The sequence below is a fragment of the Gobio gobio genome, assembly GCF_949357685.1.
Source record: "Gobio gobio genome assembly, chromosome: 7".
NCBI classification, from domain to species: domain Eukaryota; kingdom Metazoa; phylum Chordata; class Actinopteri; order Cypriniformes; family Gobionidae; genus Gobio; species Gobio gobio.
Window position 1 is genome coordinate 31402816 of NC_137103.1, and position 20747 is coordinate 31423562.

The following is a 20747-nucleotide window of genomic DNA, read 5'->3' on the forward strand; positions in this document are numbered from 1 at the left end:
GATGGATATCGACATGGATGCCTAATACGTAGGCTATTAAACAAACCATATCTTGTTTTTATTCGTTTAATTAATAAAATAATCCGAGCACATCAGCCATCATATGAAAATAATAATAAAACATTAGGTCAATGTTAAAGACATGGTTAAGCCTTGCTATTTACATGGTCCAGGAACTCTCATTGGGTTGTGACAGAGACAGTAATACCCTCCATCTTTGATCTGATTGACCATCTCGATCATTTTGACATTTTCGAGCACTGTCCGCTGAGGCAGAGCTGCCTAAAATTTTAACTTTGTCATCCTTATTCTTTACTGACACTAAAATGATAAGATAAGACAAATAAAATGAGAAAATATGAATATTTTTTATTCCCCCACCCCTCCACCTATGGTTTAATACACATTGTCCAGCTCTCTGGTCACATAATCACTTCAGATACACATCAATACAACTGATCAGTCACTCAAACTGTTTTCTTGACAGTCCTAAAAATTCCAGAGCATTCCCAGCAAGCAGTTTATCCTAAACAAAAGAGTAAAATGAAGATAAGCTGTAAAATGGCAAGTATTGGATATTAGTATGCTACATGCATGTAATATTTATTTACTTAATCACACCATATTATTACCCAAACTGAATAGTTTAGCAGCAACATTAGTTCAATATATTTGCAATTGAATTTTTGAAATAAAACCTTATGTGTTTAGATGGATAGATAGACATTTTCTTACCTTTAATAAACTATCAAACTCATCAATGGATTCAATCAATGCGCCTGGCTCCAGTTCCCCCAGTGGAAATGGGTAATCTGTTCCTAACATCACTTTGTCCTGCAAAAAAAGCAGAATCCTTTATTAAAACTAAAATAACACACACACACACACACGTAGTGTTTTCATCTTTTATGGGGACTTTCCATAGGCGTAATGGTTTTTATACCGTACATACCGTATATTATATCCCCCTACACTGCCCCTGCCCCTAAACCTAACCCTCACAGGAGACATTCTGCAATTTTACATTTTCAAAAAACATCACTTAGTCTGATTTATAAGATGTTTTCCTCATGGGGACCTAAAAATGTCCCCACAAGGATGAGGATTTCGGATATTGCTATCTTTGTGGGGACATTTTGTCCCCATAACGTGATGATTACCAGTCCACACACACACACACACACACACACACACACACACACACACACACACACACACACACACACACACACACACACACACACACACACACACACACACACGTATATATAGGTCCTGCAAATGAAACAGTTCACTTATTGTTGTAGCTCAATAGTACGGTATCTCTTCTGTTGCAGGGGGATTTAGCATTACTGCTGATATAAGAATTGAAATAACTACCTTTCCTATGACTTCCATGAGTAACTTCAGAGAAGGTGGGTCGTGCACTAGAGAGTCAGTGTAGAAAGAACCTATGTATTTGCGTGGGTTGATTTTGTTGTCGACTGCACAAAGATCAGGGCGCACTTTGAAGCCATGCTCAATTCGGCCGATGGTGTATGGAAAAGCACCACCTGGAACACAAAGTATGAATTATAAGTAACAGAAAAAACTCCGCCTTTCTTTAGTTCAAGGTTATCACTCTAGCTTTCCATGAATTCATGACTATCTAAACATAACATGAATATTTTTACCTCCATGAGCAAAGCAGACCTTAAGTTTGGGAAATCTTTCAAAAACACCTCCAAAAATCATGGAACAAATTGCCATTGTAGTTTCCGCTGGCATACCTGTCAGAAAGAAATAAAGTGCGGTCAAACAATGAATGGTATATACTAGTCTTCAAAAAAACTAATAATAAAACGGATTCAATAAAAATGATCAGAATCTGCTATTAAATATATAAAAAAAAACTGTAGGATGTCCCGTGTCAAGACACTCAATCAAACCCACCAACTAACCAAGGCAGCCAGTATTTTGCCATTCTACCATCTGTCTGCATGTCCCACGGATGCACAAATATCGAACAGTTGAGTTCCTCAGCGGCCTGTCATAAGAGGCAAAATATTGATGACAATATTTCTGTATAAAATGCCCTACACACACTGAGTCAAAACTGAATGACTATTTGACAAAATTATCACAAAGACACCAACTACCTTAGTGTGACTGTGGCATACTCTACTCAGGGCAAATGCACTTACAGCATAGACAGGATATAGCTCGGGGGCATTGAGGTCCCATGTGTTTATATGAGAGCCAATTTGCACTCCAGGGAAGCCTAGCTGATTCACACACCGTCTCATCTCTTGTACTGCTAGATCAGGAGCCTGCATGGGCAGAGTGCCCAGCCCAACGAACCGCTTTGGGTATCGCGTCACTGTAGCAGCCAGATCATCATTCAGAATCCCACACAGGTCCAGTGTGTCATGGGGCTTGGCCTTCAGAAATGCAGAGGAACATTGGACTCAAATAACAGACAACACATCAAAGAGAATTTATAGTAATAGTGTAAAAGTGGTAAATATGGGGTTTTATGTAATCAAAAGGGACCACACCCAAAAATTATAATTCTGTCATTAATTACTCACCCTCATGTCGTTCCAAACCCGTAAGACCTTCGTTCATCTTCGGAACACAAATTAAGATTTTTTTAATGAAATCCAAGAACTCTCTGACCCTCCATAGACAGCTATTTAATTAACACTTCAAGGCCCAGAAAGGTAGGAAAGACATCGATAAAATAGTGATTCAACCTTAATTTTATGAAGCAAAAAATAAAAATTAAACTAAAAAAACTATTTTATTCAACAATTTCTTCACGTCTGTGTCAGTCTCTTACGATGTTGACGTAGTAAATACAGGCCAGCGCTTCCAAGTTACGTCAGAGCTACGCCAGAACGCCGGCTCACCATTGGCCGAAGCTGTTCACGTGAGCACCACAACGCATGCGTGTGATGTTGACGCAGGATGTCAATGTAAATTGCGTAGAAGACTGACACAGACGAGAAGAAATTGTTGAATAAAGTCTTGACTCAATTTTGACTCAGTGTGCGCACAAAAAGTATAAACCCTTTTCACAGACTGTGATGACGTAAATCCTGCAAAGTTTTTTGTATTTTCATTTTTTTTTTAAATGTATGTACATTTATAATACTCATACTTTGTATTTTATTACTTTTACATCAAATTACAAAAAACAAGTTACCACTGCTGTGAGGGTGTTTCTAATACAACGTCCATGGGGGTGATATAAATGAACATATTTCTCTCTTTTGACTGCCGTTATCAATCTCACTCTATTTTTTCCCTCTTTTTGAAAGCTGTGAAATCACTATTGTAGCGTTTTTCTTTTGCTATTTGAGCAAATGGGCACACAAAAAAATATTTAATATATTCTCTCATTCACAACTATAATATTTAACCCAACTATGACGACTTCCGCTCTGAGAAACCCGGTAATGTGAAAAGGGTCTATTCTCGTAGCTTCATAAAATCAAGGTTGAACCACTGGAGTCACATGGACTATTTTAACTGTTTTTACTACATTTCTGGGCCTTGAAAGTGTTAATTAAATTGCTGTCTATGGAGAGATCAGAGAGCTCTCGGATTTCATCAAAAATATCTTAATTTGTTTTCCTAAGATGAACAAAGGTTGTGCGTGTTTGGAACGACACAAGGGTGAGTAATTAAAGACAGAAATGTCCTTTTTGGGTGAACTAACCCTTAAGAGAAAAGTGTCACTGAGACCAAGTGTTTGGTACATTACTGATTCTTACCCAGTAGCTGAACATCACAGGCACAGTGGAAAGAGCCTGTACTGTCACCCCTAAAAAATGAAAACAAATCTCATACATAAAACAAATGTTGATAGATAGATAGATAGATAGATAGATAGATAGATAGATAGATAGATAGATAGATAGATAGATAGATAGATAGATAGATAGATAGATAGATAGATAGATAGATAGATAGATAGATAGATTGATTGATTGATTGATTGATTGATTGATTGATTGATTGATTGATTGATTGATTGATTGATTGATTGATTGATTGATTGATTGATTGATTGATTGATTGATTGATTGATTGATTGATTGATTGATTGATTGATTGATTGATTGATTGATTGATTGATTGATTGATTGATTGATTGATTGATTGATTGATTGATTGATTGATTGATTGATTGATTGATTTTACCATGTTTGTCCATATCCCGAATCCGAGCCTCCGCATCCCAACAGTTCTCCTGGATCACTCTGAACAAATTTCCATCCTTCATCATTTTAGCTTCTCCCTGGTACACACAAACCCATGGCGTTTTTTAACAGAAGAAATTAGCTGCATTTTTGTAATCATGTATCCAAGTTGCCATATGACAGTTCGTATTTTCAGCCACTTGATGGCAGTGGAGGGCAATGTCAAATATACACAGTATAATACACAGTAAACACAGTAATGGACTTTAGAATGAGAGAAGGTGCAAAGTTTGGTGCAAAGTTTTCGGCACAAGCACATTTTGCATCAGGAATCAATGTTCATTTCCAGTTCAAAGAATGTGGATTTTCTTTGAATAGTGTAATACATTCAACCAAATACATTTTATTAAAAAAGTTTTTTTCTCGTTTTCCCCCAATTATCATTATTACAGTAACCGTGCTATATTATTATTTGTTATAAGGTAAGTTGTGTTTATAAGGCACAGTTGAAATGGTAAGATTTATCAAAGTGTGTGTGTTTTTTAGCCGTATTGTTGTGCTCAAGGTGATCCGGTTTTATTCCTGAACCTAAACCCCATGTGGAGCTCTACAGCTGCTCAGACATGGAGCCCAGGGAAGGCCTGCTGTCCTCTTTTTCCACACACACAAACACTCCTGACTGATATTCTCAAAAATTAGTGTTTTTTAGGAAGGCTTGCTTATTTGGTTTAAAAAGAAAAGTAGTAAGAAGAAAAAACAACTGGGCTGCTTAATGAGCACGGTTTTATTCTTTATTTATTTATTTTTACATTGTCTGTTTATTCAGTCTTTCGGTTTTAAAATAGTTCTTCCTATTGCAACGAAGAACAGAATAAGTCTGAGTAGACCAGAAACCACCAGAGACACCAGCAGAAACACAGTACAGAACAATCCAATTACTCTAAAGGCCTGCAGGTACATAAAGAGGCTGGCAGATGCTTTCACATCCTCCTGCTCAGAGTGGAGGATCAGATCTGTCTCTGCTGCCCACTCATTCCTCATGGGGGTCGTAACATTCTCTCACACACTCACTTTCTCTCAGGAAGAGCTCATGCCAGCTGGATCCACAGTATGGCCAAGCATGCAGAACCTTTTCCATCCAGCTGGTGTTCTTCCACTATCCTCAGACTAAACTGCAAATTGAGCTGATTTTCACCATGAGCAACGATCATTTATGAAAGTGTAGGAAAACATTTTTCATGTTCCAGTGCAGATATTTGCATTTTTAAACTTACTTTGCAGTGATGGTGGAGTTGAATGAATCCATCATATCCATACCTCTGTGAACATGAAATGTCAATAAATGTCACTTTTGCTATGGCAATTAAATGAATGAATAATACATAGACTTGGATTTAGTTTGCTTGTTAAGACATGAGAAATGATTAATAGATTTCTTAGATCGCTCAGATAAACAAGCAATAAAGGTCAGGGTTAGCGATTAAACCCTTTCATTAATGTTTAACAGATGCATACATTTTATGAGTAAATCTGGGGCCGTGTCACTTTTAGTAGCTACTGAAAAAAAAAACATTTTTAACATTAACGCAGATTTCCTTTATATTTGGACAGGCACATTTTCTTTAGGCCTATATCAAATACATTTGAATGTACAGCTGACCAAAGCATATCAAAATCCAATATAGAGGCAAGTGAAATTATTGAAAAATTGCCAAATATGTTATAACTTAACTGACCAAGCTAAAGATAACTTTCCCACCTTATGCAACCTACCTGTTTCAGGTCGGGCCATTCCTTTGGTAAAATATGATTATGAATATCGATCTTCATTCTGCTGACATCAAGAGCTCAATTCTAAAGTCAGACGATTTGACAGCCTTGCAAATGAATGTTCGCTCCTCGTGCAGTTGTGAATGTTCAGCTGTGTGTGAAGCACAAAACAAACATTCCCACCCCCCTGAGTCCTGTCTTTTGAAATGGCCCAATGGAAACCCCTGGAAAAGAAACACCGCATTAGTTTATTTATAACTTGTGAATACATACCTGTATACATTTTATGAAATGTCTTAACAAATTCATCTGTGACGTATGCAGTATATGGCAAACATTTACATAAAATACAAATGGTTTAAAAAAAAAAAAGAATCAAACATAAAAATAAGGTTTAAAAATGTTAAAGAGAGGCTGCTGTCTGCAAGAACTATTTTCATGCCCTGCCTTATCTAATAACTTTACATCATGCACACCAGTGTCCTCTAGCGGTTACTGAAGGTAGTACGTCAGACGCTACTGGCATTTATCTCGTATTATTCATTTAGCCTATTCTTGCTGTTGAAAGAAAAATAAAAAAAAAATGACGTTGAACATACTGTCATCCATTTATTGCCACAGACGCAAATACTAATGAGTAATGTTTATACTGAGTTTAAAAAATATCGCAAAATAACAGCTGATTTTTCTGATTCAGAAAACCTAACATTTTAAGAAACCGATTAAAATTAAATACATAAAAAAGTACCTTTAGTTAAATCTGTGTAGTGTATTTTCGTTTGGAAAAAAACATAAGGGACGTACATTTTCATTCCAAAAATGAACCATGATGAAGTGACCGTCGTTCTTTGTTTATGTTTTGCATACGGACTACCGGCACATCCGGGAACTTAACTGTCAATTTCGTCACCGCCCCTTTTTAGGGGAAAATTAGGCTGCGAGCTTGCGACCGAAACCTGGAAAATGCTGTCTTCGGAGGACACATTTCAAGGCAGGAAGGCACCAAGGCACCAAGGCACGTCCAAATCTAATGCTTCACTTCCTGTCTCCTGAGATACCTTCATCTGATTTTCGAAGACAGCATATTTGTATCCTTCGCTGCCTTTGATATCTCACAATCCTGTGCTTTCCATTCTGTGACAGTTGAGCTGGAAAAAAAGATGGCGTCCGAAAGTTACGTTTGCTGGTCAGTTTGTGTGTAAATGTACGTTTTTTGACCAACATTTTCTACTTCTGATGTCATTTCAGAAAGAAATTACTAATGTAGTAGTTACATTTGTTTAGTTCTCACCAAAGCTCTCTCTATTTTGCTGTAGATCATTAAACGGTTACACTGCCTAAGAAGTCTGTCTGAAGTTTCGTGAGGTGCCTTCATGCACAAACGCTGCCTTACAAGCCATTGTCTGATAAGGCAAAGGCAACGAGTCAGCTGCCTAGGTTTTCGGACGCAGCAGTTTTCCCATAGACTTCAATACAAAATAGCGGCACAAAACAACGTCCGTACACAGCCGACAGGCTTGAAAAACTTAAGAAATCACAAAGATTAAACATGTCAAGTAATTACATATACACATAATTGTGTGGATACATCCACACAATTAATTTGGTCAAAACCTGGCCCTTCATTCTCCCACCGTCAAATTGGTGTAACAACCAGAGGTGTCTTACCCGGACATTTACTCGTACCTCATCAAGTCAGCAGATAAGCCAGTGAATGATTTTACTTCATTTTTGAATCATGAAGGACAGATGATGCTATCGGAAGCAAAGTCAGGCTAGTTGTATGGCTGGACAGAAAAGTGCACTCAGTACTCTAAATATAAAGACAAAATATAGCCTATTAATTTAAAGATGTTTACTTAAAACGAAGTAAAATCATTCACTTGTTACACCAATTTGACGCTGGGACTGGGAGAATGAAGGGACATGTTTTTAAACTGACCAAATTAAGTTTGTGGATGTATCTTTCACGTTCTTGGCAGGCAGGCTGGACATATAATTACTTGACATGTTTAATGATTTCTTAAGTTATTCACGATTGCCTGCTGTCCTGCTCTACACAATGCTTCAACGAGGAGATCTTGAAAACCTACTCGATACCATAACCTTTACCTGTTTTAGGAAAAAAAGATCACGTATCCACTAGCCTATGTATTGGATTATTTAATCCAGTACCAACTTCATCGCTCTACAAACTGCAGCGAGGACATCCTGAAAGGTTTGGGCCATATAGACTGCAAAAAAGTGGGCATGAAGGAAAGTTACAGTAGGCTAAATTCCACATCGAGTGGATCAAATGACACGATTTACCAAAAGGGGTTAGACTCAAGACACACTCACTCAAACACACACACACTCACTCACTTACACACACTCACAGACACACAAATGAACGTGTTGCTGTAGGGTAGGCTAACATCACAAAACTGAGCTAAGGCTCAAATAAGAGGTTGAAATCAGATCAGACTTAGATTGATTAAGCTCTGCTAAAGCATTCCTAATAATAAATAACATTTTTATAGAATTTTGACCCCTCTGTGTTCAGATTTGACTGTAGTAAAATTAATGCAAAAACTGACACTTCAAAATAACATAAAAAAACTAAACCTTGACAAAATGTAGTCTTTTAAAATGTCTAAATGTATATCCAAATCCACAAGTATTTATGTCTAAAAACAACTAATGTTTAGCCTCTTTATGGAATCTGGTTGTTACAGAATGGCATTACACAAGTTTTTCTTTTTTTTTACTTCCACCAGATGGCACTAATCTGACTTCTGAATTTCTGATTTTTTGTTGTTGTTGTTGTTGAAATTTTGGTCACACTTTAGATTATAGGGTCCACTTCTCACTACTATTATCTATGACTTTTGGCTCAATAAACTCCTTATTACTGCTTTTTACCTTAGTTATTAGGTAGTTGTTATGTTTTTTTGGGGGTAGAATTAGGAATGAAGAATAACACATTAATATGCTTTATTAACAGTAATATGCATACTAATAAGCAACTAGTTAATAGTGAGAATTGGACCCTAAACTAAAGTGTTTTCGTTTTTTTGTCATCATAATTATTGCATAGCCTACATATTAATCAGTCCCATACAATTATCTCAAAATACAAAATATAAAATATTATTCAACAAAAACTTAAATTGATTTTACTGAAAATAAAAAAGTAACATTTCAAGGCTTTGATCATTTCTGACCACAGCCGAGCCAAGTGTGACCCAATAATGAAGGGTCAGAGGGTTAAAATGGTCACTTATTTAGACATAAAGTCTATCACATTAGTCTACTAAATATCAGATTGAATCACATATAAAAGAAGTGTGTGATTGCTTAAACACAACTAGTACAAACAAACATGTTCTTGAAGGAATAGAATAACAAAACTTAGAAAAGACGAAATCATAAAGTTTGTCATTATCTGAATTAAGGTTGGAGATGGCTATATTTGTGGCAGCTACTGACTTTGTCATAGGCTATAAAACAAAAGGAGGAACTACAACTGCTATGCCAAGATCAGATGATCTGCAAAATAACACAAGTCAAGATATGTTGAATCTTTGGAGCGAGGAATTTTAACCAAACTATCCCCACGTCAAATTACAGCTGGGTGGCTGCAGTTCTTGCGCACGGATTGGAGTTATTCTCGGTGGGAGGGCGGGGTGGGGGTCCGTTGCTGATGCTGGGCAGATTGCGTTTATCTCCGCATCTCTGCTCCGTTACCCTTAATGCTGCCACTGGATGGCTGCGCGTCGCAGTTCGACGTGAGATCATTTATTGAGGGCTGATTTCTGATCTGATTACAAAAAAGAAAAAAAAGGAAAGAAACATGACAGACAGTACGACTTCTGATCCATGCCCAGTTCCCAATCCGACTATCGTGGACCCGTCGGCTGTGCGAAACGGACAATGCGCCGCTGCCCAGGATCCGAACCTATCCAAAAGAGGGAGTCAGGGCGATCCTTTCAATATGGACCGGGACCAGGAGATGAAAATCACAGATAGCGTTGAGGGTCAAGGTAAACACACACCATCACACCATCTCTCTAACATGCAATTGACCAAACTGTAGGCTACTTTTCTAGAGTTGTTTCAGAAATGCCTTTAAAAGACAATGGCATTCTTTAAAGTAGAATTTATTTGGGGTGTGATGTGAATAAGACTAAGGAGGCTCGCAAGGGTTGCGGTCCAAAGGAGCACGCAGGCGCTCTCGAAGCTATTAATAATTCAGGTGAGCACAAAAAAAAAAGAGAGCTAGAGTTTAAGTTAAGAAACAGACCCGAGATTAAACATCATTTATGGGTTTAGGAGTAGGCTATAGTTTAACAAAATATATGTAAACCAAAAAGGCTAGCTTTTAGTGAATATATGGATGTTCTGTTATTTAAACGGAGCAGCTTCATATTTCACAACAAAACAGAAAAACATTTCATTTCAATTTCGTCACGTCGCGCTCTGTATGTCGCATTGAGTCTGATACTTAGCCACAAAGCGGTGCCAATTTAACATTATTTATATAGCATTTTCAGATGTCGCATATAGTTCGTTAATTATGTTATTATCTAAAAACTTTCTTATTTTGTAGCTAATCAACGTCGTTGATCAGCAGTGACGTGGCTTGGCATGCATATTACGTCACGATGCGATTTCCTCAGTTATTGCAATTCGAAAAGATCCTTTATATATATATATATATATATATATATATATATATATATATATATATATGTATATATGAAGTTTATTTGATGTTCTCACTCTGTTTTGTAACCCCCCATTATTGTGCATTTTGACAGTAAAGTGGCTATATAATTTTGATGGTTGTTTGTGACTCTTTTTCACTTATTCAATATTTGGGAGGAACAAATGTTATTGCCTGGTCTATGATCTTGGTTACGGACCTGCTATAAGCTAAAGACCGGAAACTTTGTTGGTAGGCTACTGCTCGAGTCAAATCTATGGCTGATAAGAGGAGCTGTTCAGAGGTGCATCTTATCTCATATCAGCACTTCCACTCTTAGAAGCAGCATTAGTGTCTGCACCTGCAGGATTTGAGTGTTGCTGTGTGCTGTAGCACCCCCCTGTGCAATCAGTTTGAGCCGCTGAATAATGCATAAGACCCTTCTATTCTCCACTTCATGGTGAAATTGTGAGGGCATTAGAATGTGACTAAGAAATCTAAGAGAAAGACAGAGCGTTATCATTTAGTCAAATATCTGTTTGCTCAAGACTTGCCGTTTCTTGAACTGGCAGTGCATGGCAGCCATCAGGATGGACAGCTTGTTTGGGATAGAGCTCACATTGGCAGCCTTCAGTAAATTCTTCGCACACATAAAGCAAGTATAGACTTTAAGCCATGCACCATGGCCAGTTGGCAGTCAGAATTGTTGGCACTATACTGTCTTATACTTTTGAAGAAAAAATATATTTTTTCTACTGCAGTTTTATAAAATAGGATCACTGTTGTTTATAAAACTAAAATAATATAGATGAAAAATTCTTCATATTATTAATTGAATTTGAACATGCAGCCATGTTGTCAAAAATGTTTTCAAAGGGAAGCATATCCTGTTTTTGTAAGTTACTTCATTAATTCTGAAATGGCTTAATTCCACTTACAGCTTTTACTACGTTGAATAAAAAGCCAATCTTTTAGCCGACGTCCTTTCAGCTTTTAAGAGGAATGTTTCTATCTCTTTCATGCAAACCCTATTAAGCATGGAAGAAATGCTGGGTCATGTGAATGTCCTGCTTCCACATGATTAGCAGATAGATGGAGTGGGGGCAGGCCCTTTACATTCAGCTCATTTTATGTGCCTATGGTCAAGAGTTTGCATGGGAAAGTACAAATTGAGCAAATTTACAGCGTGTAAAGGTCTGTGTGGTAATAGATCTGGACAAATAAAGTTCAGCTTGACTGGAGTGTTTTTGGTTTGGAAATTAAACAGTCTGGAACTTATGGGTTACATTTGTGCGAGTGCAACACATGCTCCCGATCCTGATGTAATAAATCATGTGAGTGGCCACATTCCCCAGCTCTGTTTTTCAGCTTACAATCACACTGACTGACCACCTATTGACTCTGTGCTCATAACCCTCAGCATGTGACTTCCACAGGCCGACAGATCAGTTCTGTGTACATGGGGGAAGATATACACAGCCTCCCACTGTCACGATGACATAGCTGCCATTCATTTTGAACAGATGACAAAGGCATATTTGAGTTTTACCTCTTTGGCAAACACAGCACAATATAAACATTGCTTGGACGCTTAACAATAGACAGTCAACAGGTTCTGCGGCTTCTGTTCACCGTTCATAATTACACTCACGGATTAAATGTGTGACCTGTGGTGTTGTATTTATCTGTAATAATTCCCTGATAAAGATATCTGTTGAGGGACACAGATGTATTGTCTCGCATATACTGTCATTTGGGAGCTGCATGTCCTGGGTCAGACGGAGACCTCAACTAAACATTTAACTATCAGCTTGTAAGTTGTGCTGTTGTATGTGGAAGTCTGTTTCTGCCTCAGAGCAAAAGATAAAAAGGTAATTGTGAGCCAAAGTTTAAAAAACTAAGAAATAATGTCACTTTCTTTCTCTTAATTGCGACTTTATATTTCCCAGTGTGTGACTTTATCTCACAAAGTCAAAGTGATGGATATAAAGTTATATTACTATTTAGAAAATATATTTTCATTCAGCAAAGATGCAGTAAATTGATCAAAAGTGAGAGTGAAGACATGATGGCTTGGTTTCACAGACAGGGCTTAGATTAAACCAGGATTAGGCCTTAGTTCAATTTAAGTAGCTTTTATGATCATGCCTTAGAAAAAAAAAAACTTTACTGGTGTGCATCTTGAGACAAAGCAATGGCACTGACATATTTTAAGATATTTTAAGTGCAAGTTGTTAAAACAGCTCAAACATGCATTTTAGTCTGGGACCAGGCTTCAGCCTTGTCTGTGAAACTGGGGGTTATTACAAAACAATTTTATTTAAAATAATTGCAACTTTGAACTTCCTATTCTCAAAACAATTAAGCAGCACAACCGTTGTCAACATTAAAATATGAAATGTTTCTTGAGCAGCAAATCAGCATATTAGAATGAAGACTGGAGTAATGAAACAAAAAAAGTAAACTTTTTTTTAAAAATAAAGCTGAACAAAGTTCCGCGTTGCCATCACAGAAATAAATTACATTTTAAAATATATTAAAATAGAAAAAGTTATTTTAAAATTGTAATATATTTCACAATGTTCCAAAAAAAACAATATAGGGCCAAATAACAGCTTGCACCAGAGCAAACCCTCTTTTGGCGTTAAAAAACTGTAAAGACACGCAGTGAAAAAATTGCACTGAAAAGGCGTGGACAGGGTTATTTTTGTGGCTGACCGTATGGTATATGCATTTGTAAGAGTTTCCCTTTCAGATGCAAAATTTATGGGAGGAGAGTATTTAAATGAATCACGAAAAAGGAGATTTACTAAGGTTTGCACTTGTCAATTTACTGGTATTTGCACCATTATTTACCGCCCAAAAATGTCTTAAACCATGCGCTAATTCGCGCTGCTCTCGGATTGTGTTGGTCATTATGGAAATGATCCGGCTGCATCTGTGTTCTTTAATTTGCGCGCTGTCATAGATCATGCGCAGAACTTTCCACTCCCATCTGTGCTTTTATGAGATTGCACTAAAATCACGCTAATTTGCCCTGTTTAGTAAATCTGGCCCATGGTGTACTTTACACAAAATGAAGTCATAAGTCCCTTTTAATATGTTTAGTTTACTCTGAGGTGGAAACAGGCTTTCATCGCTGTCTCATCTTCCAGTAGCTAAAGATCTTGCAGGGCTGCTAGCAAACAGCATTTAAAGTCATATCATAAATTGTGACTTAATACATTATAAACTAAACGTATTAGTGGCATCTAAATCTTGTTGAAATAATTTTGCTCTGCTGATTAAACACAGAGCCATTGCCCCACAGTGCTTATTCATTTCTGCTCTTTAATATCTCTCTATCATCTCCAGGCTCAATGCCTGTCATGGTCCAGTGAGTAAATAATCATCCCCTGTTGTTTGTTCCCCTATAGTGCACTTAATGTAATTGTATAATGGCTTTTAACCAGTGTTTTATTTACTATGTCGACAGGTCTCTTGGAGAGCAGTATGCGCCTGAAGCCTCATGAAGCTCAGAGCTACAGGAAGAAAGCTCTGTGGGTGTCCTGGATCTCCATTGTGGTGACGCTCATCCTGGCTGTGGCCGCTTTCAGTAAGTTCATGGTGATGCTTTTCCTGGCTGTGTGATGTTCTAGTTTGGTTAGAACTAGTCTTAATCACAGACTGCCCACAGTTCACCGCCTGTCTGATGCATATTGCACACAATACTGGAAAACACTACTTTCTCAGTCTGGCAAGCTCCAGTCTGATTGGCTGACTGAATTATGATTGCTCCGATTACACATATTCTGTACAGCTGTTCACTGTTATGTCCCAAAATTATTATATATATATATATATATATATATATATATATATATATATATATATATATATATATATATATATATATATATATATATATATATATATATATATATATATATATATATATATATATATATATATATATATATATATATATATATATATATATATATATATATATATATATATATATATATATATATAAAAATGCCACTATTGTGGTGTAATACATTTCAGATAAACCTGCCCATTTCATCAATCTCTTCCTTTCTAAGTGGGTTGTTCTTGGCCAAAATAAGCTGCAATGTGGACCGGACCTTATGCTGTTGATTCAAAGCCCTGGCTATGTGAGACTAGCTTGAACTGGCAGTGGCATCCATCAGGATGGGCAGCTAGTTGAGATTAGAACTGGCAGAGCTAGTATTCATTCAATTCAAGTGTACACTGTAAAAAATAAAAACGGAACATTTTCTGGCAGTACATTATCCAGTAATTTTACGGAAATTTCCGTTAACCCTTAAAACACAAACTAATGCAATGTGTAATTCAAAAATAAGGTTTTCCTTGTATTTGGAATGTGTTTTAGTAATTACAAGAAACTTGTATTCCATTATATTGATAATGGTAGTGGTTAGTTTATGATCTCTGTAGGTCATGCTGCTTTGCGGTAACAAGCAATGAATGAAAACTTTCCTCTGTAACTGAACATAATGATTTTCACGATGAAGTTTTAATGTAATATAGGTGTTTGCTGCCAAATTTTTCTGGCTAGGTAGAAAACCCTTTTTTATATCTTTATATCAAATTAATAAATGTAAAATAGTAAATGAAATAAAAAACCCATAATATAAAATAAAGTAACTGAACAACTGTACAGCATACAACGTTTCTCTTTAACCTCATCGGCAAACATTAAAACAATTAAATTCACCCTAAATTATTCAGAACTGTATCAAATGTATGATCAAAATGTATTTTGCCAATATACTCTGGTTTGCCTGCTTATGTTTCAGCACAGCAGTCTTGCAGATGACTGTTTTGTCAGTTGAAAACTTAAAAAAAAAGACAGCAGCACCTCTGCTGCTATTTAAAGCTGATGTGTAACTGATCTGATGTTAAAATACTCTCTGCTATCTTAGCTTAACACACAGAGACAACTAAGTAAGCCATTCATACATTCAATTGCTAGCTATGGCACAACATTGCCTGACTTTCACCCACAAATGTTGACTTTATTTCTTATGTTGAACACAAAAGAAGATATTTTGAAGAATGTTGGTAACCAGACAGTTGACGTTGGCCATTGATTTCCATAGTATTTTTTCCCCTATTATATGGCCACCGTCAACTGTCTGGTATCAATTTTGGGTGAACTTACCCTTAAATGATTTATAATAACATCATGTATTACATTTTAGCTGCCTTTGTAATTTAGCAGACGGGTCCGTCTCAGTGGGTTCAACATATTTGGGGCCCCTTGGCATTTCTTGACATTAGCCTCTTAACTGCTCATAAGATTGAGGCAACATGCAGTCCAGGAATGTTGCTCATTTTAAAGGAAGCTTAGTATATATGCTGCAGATTCTCATTTAAAATATTGAAGCTCCTAACATCTATAGAGTTGATCTGAAGATTTACAAGCAACCTTGTTTCTTTGATGCTTTTTCTGTCTTCACACCCTTGATTTAGAGAGCACTAGGATGGAGATGTCTTTTCCATGCATTTTATCATTAGAATGAATGTGCTTTATATATCATATTTATGCAATGCTTTTAGAAACACAATATAGAGTGTATGAAGATAAATCCTTTTTGCACAAGCTCAAAGAGGACGCGAAGGAGAATGTAAAAGGTTGATGGGATGTTTCGGGATTTGCTTGTCACATGGCGAGTCTTATCATTCTTTCTTGCCATTTTTGCTTTTGTCTCATGTCTTGTGAAAAGCGCAGGTAAAATTGAATTTAAAAGAAAAAATCGTTTGAAGACGTGAGCTCAGAGAAATGAAGATTTATGGTACGGCCCTGAAATGGAGAAGAGCAATTTCTCATTCTCATAGTTTTTGTAATATATACGCTTTGTAATATAGTCATCTACATTCACCTATACACCTTACACACATGACACCATACTGACACATGCACATATTTATGTCATCCCTGTCTATTTGTAATCTTTATTTCGTAATATGATGTTTAACTAAGAAGAGGAAGTTGGCCCATACGAAGCAGACAGTCTGTTTATCACGAGTTGGCCTTAGTGATAAAGCATATGGTTGTTGGACATTTAACATGACAATAGTCACTGTGTTGTCAGAGACGGTCAACTTTCCAAAAGCTACAAAAGCTTTTTTACATTCAATGTCTTCAGTTTGTACCAGTCAATTTTCTCTGCCTCTATAGCCTTAATTTGCGTAAAACCCATGGCTCATCTGTCCACGTGCAGTCTGAATGTCTCATGCTGAAACAGCATGTTTAACTTGTCCTCTGTGTTTTGTAAGACATAATGATGTGGCATGTGGCAGCAGTCACTACACTGTCACTCTTATATTGCGCAGTCACACTCTCGCTGTAAAAAATCGTTCTTCACTGAACATGACTCTTGTGATGCCAGTGGTGTGGGGCTTGTGACTGTCTTTGGATTCTCAAAAGAATAACACCCAGCTTTGTTTTTTGGTTTGGCCTGAATACTTCCATTTTTCCAGATATTTCATGCAAGTAAATTGGGAAATCACATGATACGCTGAATATGAAAACATTCTTAACTCATGGGGGAATCTAAAATAAAAACTATGTTCAGGCAGTGCATCTTATTTGAAATCTCAGAGATTTATTGAGCAGGAACTGTTTGCTCGCTCTACTAACTTTACATTCAGTGCTAGTTAGGATATTCTCTAGTGGAACATTTCAGCGAATGGTAAAGCGAGAGTTCATTCAAAAATGAAAATTGTGTAATTTACTCACTCAGTGTATTTTCTTCTATACACTCTTAAAAGAAAAGGTTCTAGTAACTTATAGGGTTTTTCATTACATCCAACATGGGATCATTTGATAGATTTCATTTTAATTCATTAATTTTGCTTGAATGTTTTTATTTTGATTACATTTTATGAATTAAACAGCTCGTGAACACACTTTATTACTAGAAAAAAAAGGAAATAACCCATTAAACATGAAAGTATTATGTAATCATATCATATAATCAAATATCAAAGTGGTCCATATTAAAAGATTCACTATATTTCAGATCTTCTGATAGCTTTGTGTGATGAACAGACTGAAATTTAGTTGTTATTCACTGATAATCTTCTAGTTTAGTGAGCCGTATTGAGCATTGTCGATCATTGGGTCAGTGAATTGACCTTGAGAACAGAATCAGTCTGATTTGTAAAGAAATCATTTAGATTGTTTTAGTGAATTGGATCAATAATTTATATTCTCTTATGAACATCCAAAAGAGTGTGTGAGGGTGAGTAAATGATTAAATGTTTAAAAAAAAAAAAAACCTTTTAAGGAAAGGATTAAGTAAAGGTTTCTCTGAAATCATAAATTGCACGTCCTCTGTAATCAACACTTTCTGAAACATCATAAATCATGACTGATTTAATAGATCCTTTGAGTTACAGACATCTACATTACAGAAGCATAAAGCCCCTTGTTCTTCTTAAATGTCTCATTTGTTCTCATATATTTTAATGAGAGCTGGAAAAACTCTTATCTAGGGCAGTAATTTTGTGAAAAAGATTTAAGTCTTCCTTTGTACTTATTTTAGATTCAGTTTAATTATATATATGATGTTTCCCATAAGGAAATTAGTCTCAACTGTAGTCTTGTTCAGTAGTCAAGCTAAATTGAGTGGCAGGAAAATGCATTATTAACATGCCCTGAACATATGATATGTGTGCCAGCTTTTACTTGTCTGTATTTTTGACATATAAAATTGATTAAAACTAAACAATGCTTTTCATTGGCACTTAGAAATGATCAACCTGCAGATGTCACAACTTTAAAATCATTTGAGATTGTTTAATATTTGAGAATTAGCATATAGTTTGGATTGGCGGTATGGTTCTGTTTTGGGCAGCCATAACCCTCCTTTGGGTAAACAGAACAGAACCAATATAAGGTAGCGATATCATTAATGTTCTTAATGACAATCATTTAATTTGACAACATAATTCGGAAAATTTGTCTGGTTTGAAGAGGAATATCAGAAGGTCAAATCCTGACTGGATGACAGGAGGAGCTGGGGATGGAGGAGGGTAATTGTCTCCCGAGCAAATTGATGAAGCTGCTAATTATACTGAATGGACCCTAGATATGCTGTGATTGTATTCCTATAGGTAGGAGTGAATCAGCTAAGAGTCAGCTGATGCAAGCTTGACTCAGGTAACCTGCCAGAACTGACCCTACGCTTGATTTGTTTCGATCAGATGCTGCGTAAAAGATTTGCGTTCTCAATGAAACACTTTTGCCTTCAACATTTACTTCCATAAGATATATGAAGAGTTTCGTTGCAAAACGAGATATATCCATTTTGAGAAATGTTGGTTATTTGACATTATTATTTAAGACATCAACAGTCAAGTTCATTCACAATTTTTTGTACATTAAACTATTACTTGAGCTCAGTGAAGGCCGGGACACAATATTCTTCAAATCCAGGATATTTTTTATTTAATTTTATGTCCATAAATAAGTCAAAAACCATGCCAAAATGCAACATATTTATCTTAACATTGTCAAACATCTTAAATTGGTTAAAAAAACAATACATCATAAATATATGGAATAGTATATACAAAGATTGATTAATAATAATAAGATTCCGAGTTAGTTTTGGTCAGAACATACACAACATAACGTTTTTTTTTTTTTTTTTTGCAAAACGCTATATATCCACCTTATAATCTACTACGTAATACCATTAAGAAAAGCAAGTGAATCAATGTTTTGTGTGTGTGTGTGTGTGTGTGTGTGTGTGTGTGTGTGTGTGTGTTTGTTTTTGTGGTTTACGAGGACTTTTGACCTGAATACGCACCAGCATTACGGGGACATTTGGGTTTATGAGGACAGGGGCCATGTCCTCATAATTCCGGCAGTGTGGATGTCATTTACTATGTCCCAGAAGCACCCTCTCCAATTTTGGCGCGATGTCCTTACATACCACAAAACCCTGAAATTTTACTATACACAGTGTATCCCTGATTTCGGGAGTGCGCCCCTGGAGCCAGGTCCCGGTATAACACCTGCGTCATCAAAAATTTGCATAATACACACAAGTGTAAGTTTTGAGGCCTCTGATTGGACAGATCGGTTCCGGTAGGCGGGAAATCGTGAAAACAAGATGGCGCCGGTGGGCGGAGCTTCATTCAGCTTCAGCATAAGTCTGTATAATAAGCAACATAATGCAAAATACTAATTATTTAAGTATTTTTGCAAGTAATATATTAATTATATGATAAAATCCCGTTTATATTATGATAAGTGTGGTGTAGTCAGAGGTGTATGGGGCAAGTTAATTTCCTGTTTGGACCGGACATGAGAGGACTGCGGACCTGATGAAGGCAACTGTTATTTAAAGGTAAGTTATAACACTGTTTAATAATGTTATAATGCTTCTCTAATAGCCTGTGGATCCGTTTGTCTTATTTGTGCATGTCCTGTTAGCTCTTCCCAGCTCGTTTTACACTTAGAAAGCAGCTAGCGCGTGATGCTAACGGTGCTAGCGCACTTATAGTGATTCTATTTACAGACAATCAGCGATGCTCGTCATTTAAAACTTGTTTAATAAAGCTGGTACATTATATTTTATTTACAGAGTATTGTTAAAGGTAATATTAAAGCTTAAATGTTACCCAGGTTAATAGAGATGCACAATATTTAAAAAAACCTGGTATGGCAATATTGATTTTTTTCCCTGCAATATATAATGCAAAATGAAAAACAATTTCACCAGATGACTTAAATAGCTTTATTTGGAAATAACTAATCATTCTAGAATGATTGGTGTGATTTTGTAGGGGTGTGCGTCTGCATAGAAAATGATAAACTGCAAGCATAGATACAAAAATATGAAATAAACAGTGCCTCATGTTTTCCAGGTAAGTCTAATAGCATTTAGGAACAGTAATAAGGGTATATAGAGTAATCAACTGTAAAATAACACTGCATAGTCTTTACTGTATACATCAGATATAATTATTCCTGGTTAAAGCTACAAAACTGATTTTTTTCTTTGTATTTGGATGTTTTATTGCAATTAATGACAGCCCGCAGCAGTTTATTAGGCTGTTTT

The 20747-nt window shown here is 36.3% G+C and overlaps 2 protein-coding genes across 4 annotated transcripts in view; one reads left to right on the forward strand and one right to left on the reverse strand.

Moving 5' to 3' along the window:
• Positions 1-63: 63 nt before the first annotated feature.
• On the reverse strand, positions 64-6416 carry acmsd (aminocarboxymuconate semialdehyde decarboxylase). Of its 3 annotated transcripts, none has more exons than XM_079820877.1 (10): positions 5961-6416; positions 5462-5506; positions 4189-4285; positions 3759-3808; positions 2184-2420; positions 1933-2026; positions 1674-1769; positions 1381-1553; positions 736-834; positions 64-526 (listed from the first exon to the last, which is right to left on the reverse strand). In XM_079820877.1, exons 1-10 carry the CDS (start codon positions 6015-6017, stop codon positions 464-466), a joined length of 1011 nt encoding a protein of 336 aa, XP_079677003.1. In that variant the 5' UTR covers positions 6018-6416; the 3' UTR covers positions 64-463. The 3 variants fall into 3 exon arrangements, with proteins under 3 accessions (XP_079677003.1, XP_079677004.1, XP_079677005.1); XM_079820878.1 differs by having other exon boundaries at positions 347-526; positions 1941-2026; positions 2278-2420; positions 5961-6098; XM_079820879.1 differs by having other exon boundaries at positions 347-526; positions 5259-5506; positions 5961-6098.
• Positions 6417-9622: 3206 nt separating this feature from the next.
• The window catches only part of tmem163a (transmembrane protein 163a), a 50206-nt gene continuing 39081 nt past the window's right edge, over positions 9623-20747 (forward strand). The window contains exons 1-2 of the mRNA XM_079820650.1: positions 9623-9982; positions 14120-14239. Of these exons, the coding sequence (XP_079676776.1) occupies positions 9793-9982; positions 14120-14239 (310 nt within the window). The 5' untranslated portion in view covers positions 9623-9792. The remainder of the gene's footprint in view (positions 9983-14119; positions 14240-20747) is intronic.

Bases quoted from the DNA above. Each gene is read 5' to 3' on its own strand.
- acmsd (XM_079820877.1), bottom strand. From the start codon at position 6,017: ATGAAGATCGATATTCATAATCATATTTTACCAAAGGAATGGCCCGAC. The intron at 4,286-5,461 runs GTAAGTTTAAAA...TGTGTGTACCAG, and splicing joins AACTCCACCATCACTGCAAA to GGAGAAGCTAAAATGATGAA. The intron at 2,421-3,758 runs GTAAGAATCAGT...GCATTTCTGAAG, and splicing joins CTGTGATGTTCAGCTACTGG to GCCAAGCCCCATGACACACT.